Source organism: Triturus cristatus, chromosome 10, assembly GCF_964204655.1.
Source record: "Triturus cristatus chromosome 10, aTriCri1.1, whole genome shotgun sequence".
Taxonomy (NCBI): Eukaryota; Metazoa; Chordata; class Amphibia; order Caudata; family Salamandridae; genus Triturus; species Triturus cristatus.
In genome coordinates, this window is record NC_140593.1 from 553,524,573 (window position 1) to 553,548,133 (window position 23,561).

A 23,561-nucleotide genomic window follows, 5' to 3' on the forward strand; every position below is an offset into this window, starting at 1 on the left:
CAGAGAAAATGCCTCCGACTTGGTTATTTGTGCTACACAGGTTGTTGCTTTGACTTTTCTCAGGTGTGATCACGAAATCCGCCGGCAGAACTACAGGGCCCAAAATGCCTCTGCTGTGCTCAGTAACACGCTGTCTTGAACCACTGCTCCCGACCTCTTTGACCTCTTCGACCGGGGGTGGGATCGTTCAGATATCGGCAGCCGGTACAGATAGTGTCCCCCCCCACTGCTAGAACAGACGCGGTAAGCTCCTGCACGGTTGCCGGTATTATATCCGGTTTCGAGCTCTGCGATTTGAAGAGCGGGTGGACGCTTGTTTTGGTTTGGGCAGGCTTAGGTGTCGGCTCCTTCGAGATGCTATTTATTTTCTTAACAACCTTGGCCAGGCTGTTGGTGCCGCCTGCGGGCTGACGAGGCTTGGCGTTCTTAGGGAGAGCTTTCGGCGCCATGCCGATTGAAACTGACCAAGCCGCTGGATTCTTCAATTGAAAGGCGCGGAGCGGGCTAAAAGCTCTATGCAGGGTCCGCGAGACAGTTTGTAGAGATAAGGCCAGCCGCCAAATCATTCCGAATCGTTTTGCCGGTGGTTTTTTCCCGTTGCTGTCAGCTAAAAGGCATTAGCAGGGAGCATTATCAGGAGAGCCCGGTGAACCTGCTCACTCGGCTGACTGACCAGCCGCCCTCTTGCCCCCAAGTGGGCTCTGTCCTGCATTCTTAGTTCGTAATGTAAGGAATCCAGGTGATGGGACCGATTGTTTTTTTTTTTTCTTTTTTTCAAAGAAATGGGTGCCATCCCATTGTTAAAAAGAATTATAAAAAAATTGCACAATTGAAATGTATTGGCTTATTCAGTAATGCCAAAAATCCTTTGCCAGTCCGACTAGCAGCCTGAATTTAGTGCCCCCAATTGATTGTGTGTGACTGTAGAAACCTCTAGCTTATTCATGTTTTAACATGGCACCTTGCCTCCTGCCCGACCTTTCTCTGCAAAGGAATCCGCTACTAGTTACAGATGTGAATAGTTTGCTCCACTGTCTACCACTGACGGCCAGTCAGTTCCCCACAGCGAGTGTTCTACTGTATTCAGTTGTCATCCATCTTTCACTAGATTTGGGGTTGTCCCATTAATTGGTACACACAACATTGCAACGACATGCCACGGATATCAGTGGAGAGTCATTCAGCAGAATGTCCGCCTCGTCTATTTACAGTAACCTGTTGTAACATCAGCATTTTAGGGCCCGCTACTCTACCCTAAATCCCCAGGGAAAGTAGCTTGATTGGATGAGACGAGACCCACTGACTAAACCTCATTGTGAAATAAACTTTTTTGACCAACAGCTACCTTGGACAGTCCTGCTGCCCCTAGCAAGTATTGCAGATAGCAATTCAAGAACATACCGAGCATTCTTTTTCTATTATATAAGTGATTTCACTACGCACAATAAAAGAAAATCTCTGTGGCTAAGCACTAAAGAGGCCAATCTAGAGAGATGACAATGGTTACTGGATATGCTGGACTACGATTGGCTAAGTCACATGCCTGACATTTTGTGGACTACTTACAGAACTACATGCATACTACATACTCCTGGGGTATGTTTTGGTGTACTGCTTTGGATTTCCAGCAAACTTTAAGAAGAATAGTTGCCAAGTGTCTGCCAAGGAATCAGTTACTTGAGTTAAACAAAAATCAAAGTTAGAGTGTTGAAGGAAGCACTGGTTCATCAATGCTGGACCCAGTCGACTACAGTTGTATTGGTGAATAGTGAAACATTCATGGATGCAATTTAAGCAATTGTTATATAGTTTTTTCAGTTATGAGATCAAATAAGAGTGTTCTTATTGGGTGGCTGTGTTCATTATTCATCTTGCACAACTATTGAATGCTATGTGCTTGTTTGTATTGAATTAACTTTTTTTAAAATCTTTTTCTTTTAGCTTAGGGTGTGGAATCGGTTATGGTTATTTGCACAGAATTCCTCTACAGTCTGTTCCGCTGACACCCATGAAGAAAATTGATCTCCAACCACCGTCGCCCTTGTCATCAGATGGAAGTCCTTCCCTGTCCGCTACAAATGGATATGATGAGGTGTGCTGAATGGGTTTTCTTGTGTTTTTTTTCGTAATCATACTAAGTGTTTGGATAACTGGACTTTTAGTCTTCTCTTTGCGCCAAAAGTGGTAACAAATTTGAGCCTACCTATGCATCTAATTAAACCTTTTCTAGGTCTGCTTTAAATATGTCCATCAGTGGCACAACCGTTAGTTTGTGGTGACAAACTGCTAGTTAAGTAGTACTCACTCATCCATTTGTTCTGCAGTGATCTGGTATTGAGTCCTTACGACATAAATTAATCTCTTCAGATTCAATGCTCTCTAAAAGGAGTGCCTTTATTTGGAAAATGCTTGCCAGGAACTCTATTCTTTTCCATTATAAGCAATCTGTAGCTCCTACTCCTTGCTAGCCTCAAAACAATTTAGGTATACCGAGTCTAGCTGCTCCCTTGCAAGGTAAGGTTTACCAAAAGGCTGTGCACTGCCACTGTGTAACCTTTTGCGATCTTGATAATTGGATGTCTCACTATTACCATTACACTCGCCACCATTAACATCACTAAAGCAATCTGCATCATGAGCACCACTACTGGTACCACTATCACCATCACCACTGCTATTGGTTGTCCTATATTTTGAGGGTGACATTCAGATCAGTGCAGATTGCTTGAAAATTGAACAAGCCTTTCTCAAACTACTGCTTGTTGTCGATTGTGAATGAGTTAAACAGCAATGGCTGTTCTGCTGACTATTCCCCGTTTTTCCACTTTAAAAAAGATACGTGCATGACTTGGAGTGCATTTGCACTAAAACAGTGTATTTTCCTTTGCCAAGAGCGGTCTATCAGAACACTTATTATCTCTCTTACTTTTTAAGGCAAATCTTGTAGCTGCTGGCTCTCGCACTGATAATGCTGAAGTTGTGGATTTGGTAAAACAGAATGAGGACGTGATGGGCTATGAAATGGATACCTCCCTTCTCCCTCCTCCAGTCCAGAGAGTCATGGATCCAGGTACAAGTTGCATTTTGGGATGTAACTGGTTAGATCTGGCTCCGATAGATTTAGGGGACTTGCCGGTCTCCTGTTTTCCTAAAATTCATAATAAATATACATACACGTACATAAACTGCTTTGAGTCAGCCCTGTGCATATGTCATTGTTATTGTTCCTCTTACCACTGCATACTGCCTGGAACAATGGGTCTGCCATTACTTCTGTTGGCTCTCATGCATTGATTGCAATTACGTTTTAGCTAGATATAGCAACCTAAAAGGAGTGCACTTCAAGGCCAGTGCTGGTGTGCAGGGGGTGCCGGGGCAACTAGTGTGCTTGGTTGACAAACATTGGTTTTGCCATTCGTGTTCATAATAGACCACTTTCCACAGGTTTTTTTTCCCTGCGCTGAGCTATATGTGGAAATGGTTTCATGGAGTATGTTTAACTTTAATACTAGATTTTAGATTAGTGTTTGACTCTTTAATGCTGTCAGGTAAATAACTTTTTCATATAATGCTTGCAACCACAGCCGTGTCATATTTGTAGATCATGAAGCAAGAGTTCCAGTTCTTCACAATCGTGGTACTAGATGGATTTTTGATGACCGGACACGCCATTGTTCTCTGGATTTCAGTGCAGTCATTTTACCATTGCACCCACACCCTGAGAGCAGTTGCCTAGCTTGCCAAACTATATTTACCTTGCAAACTTGAACAATCTGTTTTGTTGAATCACATACTGAAGCTTGCAGAATTACTGAGATTCCTTTGCAACCTTCCACTGTTGGCTACAAGGGTGGTAATGGATATTGTCTAGTTCCACTGCACCAGCTTTACACTGTAAAAGTCTGACTAAAGAAAAAACACTCCTAGCTCTCATGAAGGAAGTTTCAGTTCTATTAAGGACACAGAGGGAAGATTAAGGCCTTAACTTTGCGTTATTCATCAATATCCGCCAATGGTCAATAAAAAACACTACATTTCCCATGAAGCCGTTAAATCAACAATAACCAATTGCAGGCCATCTCAGCTATGCAATCAATCCCCCTAGCTTCATATGACAACAGCCTCTCTGCCCAGAGTGTCCCTTCATTTCGTCTGTTCAGCACCTGCTACACGGTAAATCCTCATTAGGTGATTTTCTTTTTCATATATTCACATTAACCCCCAACAGCAGTACATCCAGTGGCATCAATTAGCTCTTTTAATCCACAGGGTAGGGCTTCAGGACAAAGTACATGCTCTAACAAGGGTCCTGCCAGGTGGCATTATCCTAGGTTGTGTCTATAATGAAATTTAAACTTTCCTTCGCTATTCCTGGGAAATATTTGCTTCTGTGTGTACTGGAAGCAAGGATTAAGCTAGTTTAAAACTTGTTTACCACTAGCCGAGTTACACCCACTATTGGTTTAAAATAAGTGCTTTGGTAAAGCTGGACAAAAACAACCCTGCCGCACCGCAATAGTTATAGGGTGAATGTGAAATTCTAGGTAGGAAATCACTGTTAGACTTGAGTCTAGATCCAGTGGATGTAATATGTTGGAAAAACCTCCTGCCAAAGATGCTTAAAGCATGAATAACTGTCTAGGGAGGATGTAGGACAGTCTCAAAGCAGCGTAGACATTTAGCAAGACTAGTCTTTCATAGTTAGATATTAATGTTGCTATCATGAGCGACAAGTTCAAGCCCTGTTGACATCATAGATTAAAATGGGCTCTGGAGCAAAAGAGCCCACTCTTCTACAATCTACGCACCATGGATGTACTCCAATGTGACATCCACCAAAGAATGACCTGATGATCTGTAAGCTTGACCTTCCAAAGCTACCTCAGCTAAAAATATGGACACTGTCAAACCCGAAGGGATCAAGATCACTTTCCACACACCAACTTATCCATCTTCGCTAGGCTGACTTGTAACTCTTGACTGTGATACCGGCTCATGCTCCCCTGATGAGTTCTTTAGCTTTTCCTGAAAGACTGGGACTGTCCAGAGTTCCCGGTAATCCTCCAATCCATAAGGTGGAGTCACACCCCAACCCACCAAAAACCAGTGGATTGAAAAACACCTTGCACATAGTCAGTGTTCTGACTGAGAGACTGCTAAGTATATCCTAGAACTGAAAACCAAACTTGTAGTTTCCAGAGGGCTGACAAGACCGGTTACGTTTCTTGACTTTGTGCCCACCATCCTTGCAGTCATGGTGTAAGGTGAGAAGGCGTAATGGCTTTCCTTTCTACAGCCCCAGATAAAGGTATTGGTACCTCCTGACCTAATTCTTCTCTCCCCCCCCCCCCCCATCTTTTCTCCAAGGTCTGGTCTCCTGCTGAAGTACCTCATCAGAAAGACATCTAGCCACAGAATCCTTACCTTTGAACTTCCAAGTGTCAGACTGGATCCGGAAGATTTTTGATGACAGTACCCCTGTGCGCCGATAGGTGGGGTTGGTCAACTCCGCGACGTCGTAGGCTTCAGGTATGTCGTCGTCATGAAGTCTGCGTGGTCTATATAGGCGCTACCCAGCGTGCTGACGTCAGATCTTTTCTTTCCACGCCAGCCAGCGCAGTTCTGGCGAAGAGAGAACTACCCCGTCACTTTTTGACAGACTTGGTAGAGTCCTTATGGTGTGTAGGTATGTCCAGCAAGAAGACCTCTGGGTCTGTCACAGAACCATGTCGGTCATGGACCCCCATCTGGTGTGTCTTTGGTGCCCTGGAGCACAACCACGACCTGAAGTCGTGCTCCAGCTGCCGGGCCATGGAGCTGGAGGCTTTGAGGGAGCCATCCCTAAAGCTAATCCCGGCCTGGCATACGGTGCTGCGGAGGTGTGCTAGTCGATCTCGCTCCAGGTCCTAAGAAGCACAAGAAGTCGAAACGTGCTCTGACTTTGCCCTGTCCGTCAGGTGACGAGACGGAGGAGTCGCGATGTACGAGCCCTGCTCCGTGAAGTGGGTGCTGGGGTCTGCTCAATTTCCCTCCCTTCCCTCCCTTTCCGGGGCTGGACGCAACCCCCCCCCACTAAAAGAATTCGATGACTCATTGTGTGCCATATTTTGGCAGCCTTAAACTGTGGGCGTGCCTTTGGGCCCCGCAGGCTCAGTAGGAGACCCTGTGCCTCAGCCACAGCATCCTCTCAGATCCGTTCCTTGAACTGGACTGGGGCCAGTCACACCACGTCTACCTTCACAGGCTCCGCATCTGATGTCAAGACCCTCTGCGTAGCTGGCGCTTCCCCCATTGTCACTCCAAACACAGGGGACCACCAGCACCGATGGAGCCGTACAGCTCCATGCCATACACTCTGCCGTACTCTGAAGGGCTAAGAGATGCATGATTGTAGGAGGCTGGCTTAGTATCTGGTGCACACTTATGCAAGTGTAGAAACCTGCACTAATCCAGACAACCCTTATGGTGATTTTAGTGGTTTTAGACAACCGTAGAAAGTTCTCTAAGTGGTAGCAGTGGAGCGCACTTCAGCACACACCCCCAGAGTCAACTTGGAAGGGTCCTTCAAAATTGCAACCGCAACTTACCCATTGACTTGCATTGAGCCCGCATTCATGTTTCCACTCTGTACACAGCCTCTGTGGGGTTCATGGTTACTTTCCTCTGATGGTTCCTTGGGTCCCCGGCACTTCTACGTATAGTCTTGATTTGAGTCGTGTTTCACATACCACTATTTTCATATATGGTTTGGTCTATCCCTGGCGACCTCTATGTATTCATGCTACTTAACTGTTTTTATTGCAACGTATTGTGTATATCTCTAGGTATGAGATATCTGTATAGGTTAGTGAGTATCTTAGGATAAATACATGTTTTTATAAATACACTGTGGTTCTTTTTCACTTAATCTACATCAATAAGATAATGTTCTGGTTAATCAAGCTGCTTTACTCTTTCTGGACTACGCCTGAAGGCTGCACTCCACAGCTACCACTTGGAGAGCTTTCGAAGGTTGTCTAAGAACACTAAAATCACCATAAGGGTTGTCTAGGTTAGTGCAAGGTGCCCACTTACATAAGTGTGCACCATATACTAAGCCAGCTTCTCACATTTGTGGCAGCGGTAGGATTCAAGCCTGCATTTTTTTTACCAGATAATCGTGGTGTGGATTAATTGAAAAGCCATCACTAATATTAGGCACATATAATTCAGCTTAGAATAAGTAAGTTCTACTGAACTTAGGGTTGGGTAGTTAAGCATCTAGCAGAACCCTTTCTCCAACCTCAGTCTAGTTTTCACTAGGATAGGTAGGTGCAACACCTCACTACACCTAGAATCATGTCTTTAGTTGGGGATATAAGTGTACCCCAGTCCGCTAAGTACAGTGGTCATAAGTTCCAGGAACTAAGGACCCTGTGTAGGCTTAGAAAGATAAAGACAGGTGGCAACCCCACCATTAAGTTGCTCTTAGAGCAGCTGCATCAGGATGATAGCCATCCTGTAGGGGCAGAAGAACAAGAACTGTGGGGGGAAATGCTCATGGAGCCGGAGCGATGTCTCAATTCCGTGCATGGGCAGGAGGACTCAAATGATTCCATCCTGCCAAACTCTAACCCCTCAGGGAATAGTGCATATGGCACAGAATATATACCCTTTGTTCCCCCTGGGAGGCTCAGAGTAGATCAAGGAGGTCTAGATTCTACTCTAGAGAATCCAATGCTTCAGGCACTTCCATAGGGACCTCCATATCTAGCAAGAAGGACAACTCTTGACAAGGAATACCAAATGCTCAAACTTGAGAAAGTTAGACTTAAGCTCAGGAGAGATCATTTGGCCCTTGACAGAGTTCCTGGAAGTATAGAAGAGTTGGAAGAGACTGGGACTATAGTCCCATTGTGGCAGTAACAGTGTCCCTAGAATCAGAGAAACTTATTTTGCCAATAAGAACCCGAGCAGGCTAGTCCCTTCTTACCAGGAGGGGATGGCATCCATAACTGCTTTGGAGAGGGCCAGCAAAGTTCAGAGGGTCCCTCAAGAGCAGTGGGTAGCTATCCTGTGGCTCTCCTTTGCTAACAAAGGTAGAGATAAGCTCCCCACTGTTGGCGAAAAGGATGCCGACAATCCAGTACTGAAGAGTGCTCTCATATATGGGTTTGGCTTAATCCTATACTGAATACTGAAATATTTGTAGAGCGCACGAATGCCGAGGCGTCTTGGCGCTATAGAGACATTGAGAGCGGTGGAAGCAGATCTCAGTAGGAAGAAAAAAGCCAGGTCTTTAATGCCTTTCTGAAACATTGTTTGGATTTTTGTGAGCGCAGGTGAGAGGGCAGAGAATTCCATAATCTAGAGGCCTGGTACGAAAAGGACCTGCCACCCCACCGCGCTCTTCTAATTCTTGGGTGGCATATCAGATCATGATTGGCTGACCTTAATGTACGCGATGGTACATAGCGAGGAAGAAGTTTGGACAGGTCATCTGATCCTGTGCCATACAGGGATTTATGTACCAGGCAGAGAGCCTTGAATTGTATTCTGGCTCTAACTGGGAGCCAGTGAAGTTCCTTGATGGCTTTTGACGTTGGATGACGGTAGGGTAGGTTGAGCAGAACCCTAGCGGCGGCATTTTGAATTGCCTGGAGTTTAATTTGTTTTTCCCCTGTGCCCAAGTAGAGTGCATTGCAGTAATCCACTCGGGACATTATCAGTGCGCCCATTACAGTCTTTTTTAAAGTAGTAGGAATGTAGGGTAAAATTTTTCTAAGAATCTTGATGGTGTAAAAGCAAGTTGAGGTGATCTGGTTGATCTGTGCTTTACAGGAGAGATCTTTATCAACCAGGAAACCGAAATTTCTGACTTTGTCAACCGGATTAGGGCAGGCGCCTGCCTCCTGAGGCCACCATAGGCTGCTCCAGACAGGTGGTTTTTGACCAAATTCGATTCTCGGTTTTATCCACGTTTAATTTTAGGAAGTTACAGCTCATCCAATTTTTCACATCAAGAAGGCAGTTTTTGAATCGTTCTGCCGTGGCTTCGATGGTCTGGGATACTGACACTACAATTTGAGTGTCGTCGGCGTAGGACACTAATTGTAGGCCATGAGATTGAATTAGGGCAGCTAAAGGAGTGACATATAAGTTAAAAAGGGTGGGCGATAATGCCGAGCCCTGAGGGACCCCGCCAGGAAGGGAAAATTCATCAGATTGTAGACCTTCCCAAAATACCTGTTGGATTCGAGAGTCCATGAAGGAAGTTAACAGAGCAAGAGCCGTTCCAGTAAATCCTAGAGTTTTTAATCTGTTTAATAGGATTGAATGGTTGACTGTATCGAATGCCGCTGTAAGATCTAGTAGGATCAGGGCTGTTCTGCTGCCCTCGTCCATTTTCATTCGAATGTTTTCTGTGGCCATGATTAGAGCGGTCTCTGTTGAGTGAAAGGGACGAAATCCATGTTGAGAGGGATCCAGGAGCTTGTTTTGGTCAACATATTTCATCATTTCTTGATTCATAGCTTTTTCAAGAATTTTAGCTGGCAGTGGCAGGCAGGATATTGGCCGGTAGTTCTTAAGTACCGTTGGATCTAATGAATCCTTCTTGAGGATCGGACGAATACATGCTTTTTTCCAGCATTTGGGGAAGTCACCAGACGAGATGATGTTATTTAGTAGAGGGGTCAGAACAGCTGCCACAGTCTGTGGAATCAGGTGTGGAATGCGTGGCGGGCATGGATCTAATGGGGACCCTGACTTCATCTGTGCAATTAAATCTGCCACCCGAGTTTCCTCTAGCAGCGGAAAGCAAGGATAGGTAGGCCCGGTCGGGTGGACAGTGTCTTTGTAGTCATTGGGTATAATCAGTGCAGATGAGCTCAGATCATCGTACACATTCTGCACCTTTTGCTGAAAGAAGGTTGCAATATTGGTAACGAAGTTCTGATCAAGATTAAAAACAGTATCACGGGGCTCTTGGTCAGATGCGTAACCGTTTTAAATAGCTCTCTGGTAGTATTAGAGGCTGTCTGAATTTTATTTGTGAAATATACTGACTTGGCCTGAATTATTGCTGACTTGTACTCTTGTAGGGCTTTTGTGTATACGGATTTGTTTAGGGTACTATAATCCGAACGCCACAACCGCTCAAGTCGTCGACATTTCATTTTTATATGTTTCACCTCTGCGGAATACCACAGTGCAGTTGTAGATCGCCTTCTTGCTTTTTTTATTTCAGCAGGCGCCAGCTGATTAACTGCCTGACTGATCCAATTTTGAAATTCAATTGCTCCCTTATTAGTGTTACCAGAACCAAGGGGGGGGGGGGATTATTCGAGAGTGTCAGCTAGGCTGATGGGTTCAAGTTTATTCCATGGGTGGGTTTTTTCAGGAAGTGAACAGCCTCTTCGATGATTAGACAGGTTATTTTGAGGTAAGTTTAAAAAGATGGCACTGTGATCCGACCAAGGGACTGCTAAAATCGAGGTGACATTAATATGGCTATTGTTGGTAAAAATGCCATCAAGAGTGTGGCCCGCCGTGTGGGTAGGGCCAGATATTAACTGATTCATGCCAAAACTGAGAAAATTGTCTATTAAGGTGGCTGATTCAGAGTCATTATTTGCTTCTAAGTGAAAGTTAAAATCACCCAAGATAGTGTAAGAAGCAGAATCCGATGTGGATTCAAGAAAAGTGAGCAATGCCGTAGTGAATGGTGCTCTCAATCCAGGGGGGCGATACACAAGGAGGCCTGTGAATATTAGGCAGTTGTTGCTTTTGATTTTGAAGCTCATGGCTTCTGCTTCTAGACCCGGTTCTGATAGTGAAAGTACTTTTAAATGGGATTTATAAATAATCCCAATGCCCCCTCCCACTGCTCCTGACCTATTTAAGAACTCTACCAGGTATCCTTCCGGAACTGCATCATTCCAGTCTGGTCCTGAGATTTCAGATGCCCATGTTTCTGTTAGAAACATCAGATCTATAGTGTGATCTGTGATGAGAGTAGAAATTTCATGTTTATGTTTCGGCATGGATCTGGTGTTCAACAAAATACACTTTAAAGAGCTATTCCGGCTCGTCGGGCGGCTGATTCCACAGTAGCCGTTAATTTTGGGCTGTGGGCAGGTGTAGGTATCGAAACAATCAGGTGGGGTACTAAGATTGCGAGGTTGAGGCGGGGGGTTGTTAAACCTTAGTCGTTCACAGGAGTCACAGCTAAATGAAGAAGGGAGGTCGGCTACATTTATCGTTTGCATCCGAGTGCAGCGGAACTGATTCAGTTCTAACAGTTGGGTATTAGAGTATTGGAGAATCTGGGTAGAATTAAGAAGGCCAGGGTCTCTGGCGCTAGGTGCGGATTTGGCGCGGATGGGCGCAGACGGGCTTGCCTTTGGCGCGCCGCCGGCGCGCCCGCTGCGCTCCCTATAGAGGGGGGCCATTTTATGCTGTAGTGCGAGGGAGGGGCCGAAGACTGGACCGCTGTTAAGATTCACCCCCAAGATGGCGGAAGCAGAGGCGAGTCACACCCCCAACAGCGTCTATTCAGCTGCTAAGGAGCAAGAAGCCTAAGCAGGTAAGCACCAAATGGCGGTATAAAGAAGCGGTAACTCCCAATGGTTTAGGATTAAAAAAAAAACAGTATGTGCCCAAGAGTATATACAGTGAATTTAAAATGCAGCGATTACAATCCTTACAAACAGCATACAGTCCCGGCTTTCCGCCTCAGGACGCACTTCACACAGCGCTCTTAATCCTATACTGTTCAGTGGTTTAGTTCGGACACTCAGAAGGCACACACCCAGGACTATGTAGGTTTTGTAGACCGTTCTATTAAGGTACAGGGCTATGAGAGATTGTACAATTTGATCATGAGGGAACACATCCTTCAGAACCAAGATTTGCACTAGTACCTGATGGACTCTGATCTGACCTCTCCCCAAGAATTGCGAAACAAGGCAGACAAATGGGTCTGCACCAGGGTTAAGCAGAAAAACCAAAACCATGGTGATGGAGGTGACCAGAAGCAAGATTCTTCTAAATCCCAGGATAAGGGTGGGGACAACGGTAAAGATAGTCTTCACAAGTGTCCCAAAGACTTCCATCTGCAGGTGAGTCCAAAAATTCCAAGAAAGGCAAAAATAAACCTTGGTGCTACGTTTGTACGGTGAAGACCCATTGGACAAAGGATGCTGATTGTCCAAAGGCCAAGGAAACTCCCACCACTAAGGCACCTTCTCCCCCCTAGCACAAGTACAAGTGATAGTACAGCTGCCAAGGGATTAGTGGAGTTAACCTTGGTTTCTGAGATGGATTCTGACTTGGTCAGCGCACCCACTCAGGCTTTTCTAGTTTGGGATGGTGGTATAGACCTTGCCACCTTACTGGAAAGTCCCACTAACTTGGGCAAGTACAGACTACAGCATTTGATAAATGAAACGGAAACAATGGCGTACAGGGACACAAAGGCCAGTGTCACTTTGGTGACAAACTTGTGTCCCCTGATCAGATCATACTTGGACAAATGTACAAAGTCACAAACGCTAGCAATTTCAGGTCTGACAATTTCTTGGCAGTTGTGAACCTCAGGTGGGGAGGGGTATCTGGACCTAAAAAGGTTGTGGTATCTCCAGACCCACCTGTAGATTGTCCGTTGGGCAATGATCTAGAAACTTCAGTCTGAGCAGAAGTGGAGTTCAGGACTCGTGCAGAGATGATGGTCATTTCTGCCAGTGTGTTTGTGGTCACCAGGGCACAGGCCAAACCTCTCAGCACTGACAAGGCACTGGATCCTGGAAAAATGGACCAGCTGCCTCCCAAGAGAAACAGGAAGCATAAGGCTAGGGGGCGGAGGGAGGTCAATGGGTTGCTGCAGGGGAGTGTGGGTCGCAACATCCCATTAGACTGGCCCGAACACATTTTACACCACTTTAAAAGATCGCCCAAAGACAAGGTAACGTCCCGATTTCTGGACCTGGGGCTCGTAGTAGCAAAGCGCCTCATCACCAGGAGATGGAAGGCACATGACTCACCACACACACAGGCATGGAGCTCCTCATTCCAGGCATGGGCTAGAGCGGAGGGGACGGCCATCCGCAGGGAGGAAACCCTGGGGCTGCGGAAGGAACCTATGGCGGATCGCTGGGAGCAGTTGCTTGCTGAGCTCTGGCGCTTGGAAGGGGAGGGGGGGGGGTGTCACACGGTCCACGTGGGGATGGTTGGAAATGCCTGCGCGAGCGACGGCGTGCTACCGGCTGCCCCGTTGACGGGATAGCATAGCCCCTGCTGCCTCTGACCCGCAGATAGGGGCGCCTGCGAACACATGGGGACGGCTGCAATCATGGGGGTTGGGGGGGCGATCCCAGGGGTGAAAGGGGGGGGGTCGAGGGTAGGACAGGGGGGGGAGCACTCTGTGTACAACTGTTCACGCTGCCATTGTTCTGAGTTTTTCTTTTGACTTGTTCGTGACTCACTTGTTCTCAACCCCTCAGTTGTGTGGGCGACATAAGTTTGCATGTACGGCTAAGTGGCTGGTATATGGTGGCTGCTGCCCCTCTTTAAGAGACAACACCAGAACTGATGAGGTAAACGCAGCCGGCTCCTGGGCGGATGGCGGTTGGCACATTACTTGACTGCAGGTGATATTCAACTGGCTAGGCCGGGCACGGATCAGCAACCTGCATATGTTCATGTACTTCTGTGTGTAATGTATCCTGCCGAACCATGTATTTTTCTTTACTACACCCAAAAAGCAATAAAAACAGATTTGAAAAAAAAAAGAGGGGCTAGGGGAGATTTAAGGACCTGCGTGGGTAAACTTCCCACTCGTAACCCTTAACACAGAAAGAGCCCACGGATCCAGAACAAAGTTCTGAGGGGCGTGTGGACCATGACAACCATGCTTGGGATGGGGGGGGGAATCCCTTTTAAGGAATGTTCCCCTCACACACCAGAGGTGTCATGCTTCATCATGGAGGTACCTCCTCGCATCTAGAGCCTAGTCTTGATGCCGCCTGTGACCCCCCTTGCTGTGAGGGAGGAGCTCAGGGATGTTTTATATTGGTAAGGAGGGTTATTCTAAAACCCTATTTGAGCGTGGTGTGTTATGAGTGAGGTGCAGTTTTAAAGTGAATGTGGTTAAAACTGGCTACAAGGGTAGCTGTGACCAGCTTTATTCTGCTACCTTGTGACAGGATTAAAAACAGATAGCTAATAATGTAGCTGCCGACATTAGAGACCTCTGCATTAGGGTACCATTAACATGTTTCGGCCTTGGGACCTATCAGTGTCATGGCCTTCCTCAGGATAAATCAATAGCTACTGCAGTTAGTGAATATATGCAACAATAAATAATTGTGACCGTAACAGCGGCGGTGTATAATACTGAACCAGTGGTCTTGTAGTTCAGTAGATTCACCTTTGAAACCAGTGGTAAAACAGAACGTTTTGCGCTGTTTATATTATGACAAAAAAAACGACCTGTATCGCATGATTGTGCCACAGCACAACAGACAACCACTGCAGTTAAATCACTAAACGTGGTCAAACTGATATATATACACAAAAGTGATATAAGGATGCGAGACTCGCCTTCAAAAGTTAAGAAATTATCCGCACCTGTCCCGGCCTATGAGCCAAAGGTACATACGCCAACCCAACCTAATGGAGACAGGTGGTAGCGTTAAGGTGAAGAGAAAAGGAGAGATGGTTCAAAGTGGTGTAGGCGAGACCAACAGTGCATGAGCAATCATAAGCGTGAGTCTGTGAAAAAACACGTGCAAAACTGACCTAAATGGCTGGTGTACACACTACGCTGTGTGATGTTTGTTGGTCAGTGGGCACTCAACAGTATGTCACAGAGGGTAGACAGTGTTTTCCCCGATAAAGCATAGATGGGGCTGGACCCCGTCATTTGTGACTCAAGCTGAACAACACTGGTGGCTAGAAAAGTGAGGCACCGAGTGAAGCAGTGACCATGTTGTCAGTATGCTATTGATGCCAAAGGAGGTAAGAGAATGGCCATGAAAGGCAAAATCAGCCCGAGGAGGCTCATAACCTGGAGTGTCAAGCACGCGCCATGTGCACGCGTCAGTCTCAATGCATCGAAGCGCTTGAGCTAGAGTGGACACCCTGGAGAGGGGGATCCGTAATGACTGCCTTCCCAAAGGGAGTATTACTCACATGGCAGCTAAAATAAAATGGGGGGAAGAGAGGCTGGCCAAATAGTATCAAACTGGTTGGAGAAGCCGGGACCCATAGGTGAGGTATAATCATCAAAGCGCCTCACATAATAGAGCTAAGCCTTGCCAAAACGCTTGACATGCCGGTTAGCGGGAAACAAAGTGGAGGAAGCCTTGGGCTGTGGGGAGGCAGCTAAGCCTACGGGTCGCGGTGCAGTGCTTGGGCCTGAAAGGCGGGTGTGCTACTGGCTGCAACAGAGCATCGTGAACCAGACTAACAAGGGTGCCCGAGGGCTACTTACCGCTCAACGTGAGCGTGGATGCAGGGGTGGTATGTCCAGCCGACAGGGAGGAAACTCATTCAAGTTGGCGTGCTTAAGTAGTGACGAGGCAAACATGGAAACGGCTTACTGGCGTGGACACGGGGGATGCAGGGAAATGTAGTCCGGGTGCGAAAGCGCCTTGGAAACAAGAAAAGGCTGCAAACAGGCCACTCTCAACCAACGGGTGGAGCGTCACTAAGTGGGGAGAATAGTGGGCGCACTAGGAGGCCAGTGGGCCCCTAAAGAAATGTCCATGTTGCACTCGCAAAAGCAGAGTTGCACAAAAAGGGGAGACTGCACTCAAGAGACATGGTACATGCGCACAATGATCCATGGTGTGGATCTGATATGCAGTCGTTGGAGAGGGTGTATAACCGGGCTAAAAACGCCTGGTAAAGCGGGAAACTGTCCCAAGAGCACTCATTTAGAATGCATGAAGATGCCAAACAGAACCATTCTAGATGGAGAAGTCTGTCGGTTATCATGACATAGAGTGTGTGCCCGTTGACAGGATTAGCAGGAAGGGCGAGAGGGTGGCTGGTGTGCATATGGGATTAAGTGAGTGCTAGCCAAGGAATGTCATCATTGAGTCCCATATTTAAAGTGTTCAATGTGAACACCCATCGCTGCTCAATCCGCAATAGTTTCGAGGTGAGACCAGGTGTCACCGCGCTGAGTTTGGGTTTATCAAGCAATGGCCAGGTGAGTGTCTGCCTGGAGATCCATGTCTAAAAAGTGCTTTGTGAGCCTCATTTGTTTGGCGCATCGGATTGTGCTCTCATGTTCCGGTATGAGTGTGCTTACTTTCCGTGTGGTCATGCCCACATATCTGAGACCGCATGGGCAGGTGATAAGGTAGATGACTCGCTCAGTTAGTGTGATGTCTTAACTCCAAAGGTCTCTCTGTGCCAATATCAATGGCTCTAGTGGCTTTGGTTTGGGCGCAGACAGAGCAAGACTCACAGGGGAAGTGGCCTTGGACGTATGGAAGATGCCAAAGTGTTGAGTCTGTGTGGTAATGGGTAGAGGTCTGGTATGGACCAGACTATCCCTAAGGTTTCAACCTCTTTTGAATACGAACAAGGGTTTCTGCAGGTATAAATGTCCTTTGTTAAGGATATTCCAGTTGCGCATGATCTCGTCTGTGGTTGTTAGAAGGGTTCTCCAGCAAGGCATCTCTATTAAGCTCACATTTAGCTGATTTCTTAACTAGCGCTGTCGGATAATGTCTGTCCAAAAGGTTGCTTCTTAGTGTCCATGCATGCTCCTTGTATTTATCAAAGGGGAGGTTCTCACGCAAAGACTTAGGATTTTGACTCCTATTGGAGCAAGGCATTCCGGGCCATGGGTTTTTGGTAGCGTTCACTTTCTAAGAGGTGCTCCAATGGAAAGATTAAGAGATCTAGGAAGGCTAGATTTTCTCTGCTATACTGGCATGTAAACCAGAGGTGATGATTGCGAGTGTTGAGCCAGTCATGGAAGGTGTTGATGGTTGTATCGGCGCCGTTCCAAACCACCAGGATGTTGTCGATATACCTTTTCCAGAGTAGAATATGGGCGAGGTACCGATTGTTGGAGAGGACATCCTCCTCGAAGACGTGCACAAAGAGGTTCGCCAGGCTGGGTGCAAAAGTACTCCCCATGGAAGTACCGGATACCTGTAGGAAGAGCTGGGTTTCAAATTCAAAGGATTTTCTTTCATTGCCATGGTGGCACACCTCATGATAAATGGAACCGGTGTGATGGCATCTGGTGGATGTCGAGTCAAAAGATGTTCAATTGTGGCCAATGTCTGGTCCTGGGGAATGCATGTATATAATGAGATTACATCAAAGGAAATTAGATAATCCGTGTCCTGGTTGGAATCAGTCCCTCTGGGTAGGCGGAGAATGTCCTTTGTGTCTTGCAAATATGTGGGCATCAGTTGGACTAAAGGTCATAGGAAAAAAATCTACAAACCGTGACTAAGGTTCCAGTTCAGAGCCTATGCCAGAAATAATCGGTCTTCCTGGTGGTGGTCTCTGTGGCTTGTGAGTCTTTGGTAGGATGTAAAAATAGGGATTCACTGGTTCCATGGTGCTGAGGAACTCCGCTTTCCTAGGTGTAATCCAACCATTATCTCTAGCTTCCGTCATCATGGTAGAAATGGTGTACCAATGATTCACAAGCCACAGAGACCACCACCAGGAAGACAAATTATTTCTGACATAAGCTCTGCACTGGAACCTTTGAAACGGTTTGTAGATTTTTTCCTATGACCTTTAGTCCAACTGATGCCCACATATTTGCAAGACACAAAGGACGTTCTCCGCCTACCCAGAGGGTCTGATTTCAACCAGGACACGGATTCTCATTTCCTTTGATGTGGTCTCCTTATATACATGCATTCCCCAGGACCAGACATTGGCCATGATTGAACATCTTTTGACTCTACATCCACCAGACACCATCACACCGGTTCCATTTATCAGGTGTGCCACCATGGCAATGAAAGAAAATATCTTTCAATTTGAAACCCAGCTCTTCCTACAGGTATCCGTTACTTCCATGGGGAGTACCTTTGCCCCCTACCTGGCGCACCTCTTTGTGCACGTCTTTGAGGAGGATGTTGTCCTCTCCAACAATCCATACCTCGCCCATATCCTACTCTGGAAAAGGTATATCTACGACATCCTGGTGGTTTGGAGAGGCGACGATACAACCATCAACACCTTCCATGACTGGCTCAACACTCGCAATGATCTCCTCTGGTTTACATGCCAGTATAGCAGAGAAAAACTAGCCTTCCTAGATCTCAATCTTTCCATCGGAGGACCTCTTAGAAACTGAACTCTACCAAAAACCCATGGCCCGGAATGCCTTCCTCCAATAGGAGTCATCATCTGAAGTCTTTGCGTGAGAACCTCCCCTTCGGTCAATTCCTTAGGCGAAACTGTTCCAGCATCGATAAATACAAGGAGCATGCATGGGCACTAAGAAGCAACCTTTTGGACAGACATCTGACGACGCTAGTTAAGAAATCAGTTAAGAGTACGCTTAACAATAGAGATGGCTTGCTGGACAACCCTTCTAACCACCACAAACGAGACTGGTTTGGGTCAACACCGTCGGCTCCCTCACAAATGCAGTGAAAAAATCCATCATGTGCAACTGGAATATCCTTAACAAAGGACATTTATCCCTGCAAAAACCCTTGTTCGCTTTCAAGAGGTTGAAACCTTAGTGATCGTCTGGTCCATACCAGACTTCGACCCACTACCACAAAGACTTAACACACTTTGACATGTTCCATCCGCCCAAGGCCATTTCCCTGTGAGACTTGCTCTGTCTGCGCTCAAACCAAAGCCACTAGAACCATTGATATTGGCACAGAGACCTTTGGAGATAAGACATCACACTGAGTGAGTCATCTACCTTATCACCTGCCCATGCGGTCTCAGATATGTGGGCATGACAACACGGAAAGTAAGCACACGCATACTGGAACATAAGAGCACGATCAGATGCGCCAAACAAACGAGGCTCACAAAGCACTTTTTAGAAATGCATCACCAGGCAGACACACACCTGGACAGTGCTTGACAAACCCAATCTCAGTGCGGTGACACCTGATTTCACCACAAAACTATTGTGGATTGAGCAGCAATGGGTGTTCAGATTGAACACTTCAAATATGGGACTCAATGATGACATTCCTTGGCTAGCACTCACTTAATCCCATATGCACACCAGCCACGCTCTTGCCCTTCGAGCCTTTTCTGCTAATCCTGTCAACAGGCACACACTCGATGTCACGATACCCGACAGACTTCTCCATCTAGAGTGGTTCTGTTTGGCATCTTCATGCATCCTAAACGAGTGCTGCCGGGACAGTTTCCTGCTTTACCAGGCGTTTTTAGCGCTGTTGTATGCCCTCTCCAACAACCGCTTATCTTATCCACACCATGGATCAGAGTGCGCATGTACCATGTCTCTTTTGAGTGCTGTCTCCCCTTTTTGTGCAACTGCTTTTCTGAGTGTAACATGGACATTTCTTTGGGGGCCCACTGGCATCCTAGTGCGCCCACTATTCTCCCCACTTAGTGACGCTCCACCCGTTGCTTGAGAGTGGCCTGTTTGCAGCCTTTTCTTGTTTCCAAGGCGGTTTCGCACCTGGACTACATTTCCCAGGATCCCCCGTGTCCACGCTAGTAAGCAGTTTCCATGTTTGCCTCGTCACTACTTTAGCACGCCAACTTGAACGAGTTTCCTCCCTGTCGGCTGGACATACCACCCCTGCATCCACGCTCACGTTGAGCGGCAAGTAACCCTGGGGCACCCTTGTTAGTCTGGTTCACGATGCTCTGTTGCGGCCAGTAGCACACCCGCCTTTCAGCCCCAAGCACTGCACCGCGACCCGTAGGCTTACCTGCCTCCCCACAGCCCCGGGCTTCCTCCACTTTGTTTCCCGCTAACCGGCATGTCAAGCGTTTTGGCAAGGCTTAGCTCTATTATGTGAGGCGCTTTGATGATTATAACTCACCTATGGGTCCCGGCTTCTCCAACCAGTTTGATACTATTTGGCCTGCCTCTCTCCCCCCCATTTTATTTTAGCTGCCATGTGAGTAATACTCCCTTTGGGAAGGCAGTCATTACGGATCCCCTTCTCCAGGGTGTCCGCTCGAGCTCAAGCGCTTCGATGCATTGAGACTGACACTTGCACATGGCGCGTGCTTGACACTCCAGGTTATGAGCCTCCTCTGGCTGATTTTGCCTTTCATGGCCATTCTCTTACCTCCTTTGGCTTTAATATCAACATGGTCACTGCTTCACTCGGTGCCTCACTTTTGTAGCCGCCAGGGTTGTTCAGCTTGAGTCGGTGTTCTGCCCCATCTAAGCTTTATCCAGCACAGTCTGTCTACCCTCTGACATACTGTTGAGTGCTCACTGACCAACAAACATCACACCGCATAGTGTGTACACCAGCCATTTAGGTCAGTTTTGCACATGTTTTTCCACTGACTTGCGCTTATTATTGCTCGTGCACTGTTGGGCTCGCCTACACGACTTTGAACCAGCTCTCCTCTCTTTTCTTTACCTTAACGCCACCACCTGTTTCCGTTAGGTGGGGTTGGCATATGTACCTTTGGCTCCTCGCCCGGGACAGATGCAGATAATATCCTAACTTTTGTAGGTGAGTCTCGCATCCTTAAATCACGTATCATGTGTATATATTGGTTTGACCACATTTAGTGATTTAACTGCAGTGGTTGTCTGTTGTGCTGTGGCACAACCATGCAATACATGTCGTCTTTTGTCATAATATAAATATCGCAAAATGTTCTTTGTTTTACCACAGGTTTCAACAGTGAATCTACTGAACTACAGGACCACTGGTTCAGTATTACACCGCTGCTGTGACTGTCACAATTTATTTATTGTTGCATGTATTCACTAACTGCAGTAGCTATTGATTGATCTTGATGAAGGCCATGACCCTTTGATAGATCCCAAGGCCGAAACATGTTGATCGTACCCTAATGCAGCGGTCTCAAATGTCAGCAGCTAGATTAGCTATCTGTCTTTAATACCTGTCACAAGGTAGCAGACTAAAGCTTGTCACAGCTAACCTTGTAGCCAATTTTAACCACATTCACTTTAGCACTGCACCTCACTCACAACACACCACGCTCACATAGGATTTTAGAATAACTCTCCTTACCAATATTAAAAAATTCCTAAGCTCCTCCCTTGCAGCGAGGGGGTCTCAGCCTGCATCAAGACTAGGCTCTTGATGCGAGGTACCCCTATGATGAAGCATGACACCTCTGGTGTGAGGGTAACCATCCTTAAAAGCATCCCCCTCCTGAGCATGGTTGTCATGGTCCACATGCCCCTCATCTTTGTTCTGGCCCAGCTGGTAAACCGGTCCAGAACAAAGTGTGGGTGTTTGAGCCTATGGCCCCAGCAGCTCTCCAAGACAAGTGGAGTGGCCCCCACACTATCCTTGAGCAAAAAGGTGAGGTCACCTACTTGGTTGACCTAGGTACTCCAATAAGTTCCCCTAGGGACTTTATGTGAACCGCCTGAAAGCTTTTTTGGACAGGGCTGAAATAGGCTTGCTCATGGCAACTGATGAGGGACAGGAGGAAGAGGGTGATACTCTCCCTGATCTCCTCTCTCAGAACCCTGATGATGGGTCAGTGGATGGAGTACCCTTGGCAGGTAGCCTTACTGACCAACAGCAAGCTGATTGAGGAATTGCCTACAATCAGTACGGATGTATGTTCTCCCTGACACCGTCAGACCTCCTGGTGTACCCATGAAGTGGACCCAGGTGACAGCCTGTCTGTGAAGATTAAAATCTACAGACAACCTGACCATGTCAAGGATTGCATCAAGACACCGGTCCAAAAGATGTTGGAATTTGGGCTTGTTGAGCCTTCAGATGGCCCCTGGGCTAGTCCAGTAGTCCTTGTGCCAAACCCTCCACCAAGGGTGGAAAGAGATCGGGTTTTGTGTGGACTACAGAGGCCTCCATGCAGTCACTAGGATTGATGTCCATCCTATTCCAGGGGCAGATTAACTTATAGATACTTTGGCCACAGCCAAGTTTGTGTACATTTGACCGGACTGCTGGCTACTGGCAAATCTGACTAGCTGAGGGTTCAAGCCACAAGAAACTTTCTCAACCCCTAGTGGGCATTATCAATTCATTGTGATGCCCTTTGGTCTAAAGAATGCACCTGCCTTATTTCAGAGGTTAGTGGACGAAGTCCTAACAGGTCTGGAGGCCTATATTGCAGCATACCTAGATGATATAGCTGTTCTTATCTCCACCTTGGTCCACCTCAAATGTTCTGGAGGCCCTGCAAAAGGCAGGCCTCGCTATCAAGGCCACCAAGTGCCAGATAGGGCAGAGTAAGGTTGTGTACTTGGGCCACCTGGTAGGTGGAGGCCAGGTTCAACCATTGGAGAGCAAAATCCAGACCATTGTGGACTGGATTGCTCCCACTACCCAGACTCTGGTCAGAGCTTTCTTGGGCCTGACTGGGTACTACAGGAGATTTGTCAAGGGTTATGGGTCCATAGTGACTCCCCTGAATGATCTTGCATCCAAGAAAATGCCCAAGAAGGTTCAGTGGACAGAAAGCTGTCCAAAGGCATTTGATGTTCTGAAGCAGGCCATATGCACTGCTCCCATCCTGCAAAGCCCCCTGACTACTCCAAAACTTTCATTGTCCAGACGGATGCATCTGAGATAGGGGTAGGGGCTGTGTTATCACAACTAAATGCAGAGGGCCAGGATCAACCAGTAGCTTTTATCAGCAGATGGTTGACCCCCAGGGAGAAAATTTGGTCAGCCATTGAGAGGGAAGACTTTGCTGTGGTCTTGGCCTTGAAGAAGCTGAGGCCATACCTGTTTGGCACTTACTTCATTGTTCAGACAGACCACAAGCCCCTCTTATGGCTTAAACAGATGACTGGTGAAAGCACCAAACGTTTGAGGTGGTCCATCTCCCTACAGGAGCTGGGCTATACAGTGGAATATAGTCCTGTGAGTAACCATGCCAATGCAGATGTATTCTCCAGATATTTCCACTTAGAAAATTAAGATTTAACTGGGCAAGGTTAGTCTCCTCTCCTTGCGCTTAAGGGAGGAGGGGTTGTGTTGGAAAGTAGGATCTGCTTTTATGGTTACCACCACTTTTTGCCTGGTGCTATGCTGTTTCTGTCTAGTCTGACTGAGATTCTGCTAATCAGGACCCCAGTCTGTGATTTCTCCCCTAAATTGGTATGGTAAGTACTTGGATACATCCCAGATTGGGCACTGGTGTACCCTAATGTCCCTAGTATATGGTACTGAGTTACCCAGGGCATAGGTACACCAGGGGTCCCTATGGGCGGAAGCATGCATTATGCCACCCTTGGGGGAATCACTCAAACTACTGGCCTGCCATCGCGGCCTGTGTAAGCTGGTGCTAGCACCACTTACGACGGAAATGGGTTTCCTATATCTAAGGTCGCTGCACTCAACTGAGAAGTCACCCCTAAAGCAGGCCTTTCAATCCTGAAGGCAGGGTTCTCT

General features: G+C 47.0%; 1 protein-coding gene across 2 annotated transcripts in view; it reads left to right on the plus strand.

Moving 5' to 3' along the window:
- The window catches only part of LOC146789709 (Golgi reassembly-stacking protein 1-like), a 380,315-nt gene that overhangs the window by 219,407 nt on the left and 137,347 nt on the right, over positions 1-23,561 (plus strand). For both annotated transcript variants that reach the window (XM_085632043.1, XM_085632044.1), the window contains 2 exons: positions 1,942-2,092; positions 2,935-3,070. In XM_085632043.1, the coding sequence (XP_085488169.1) occupies positions 1,942-2,092; positions 2,935-3,070 (287 nt within the window). The remainder of the gene's footprint in view (positions 1-1,941; positions 2,093-2,934; positions 3,071-23,561) is intronic.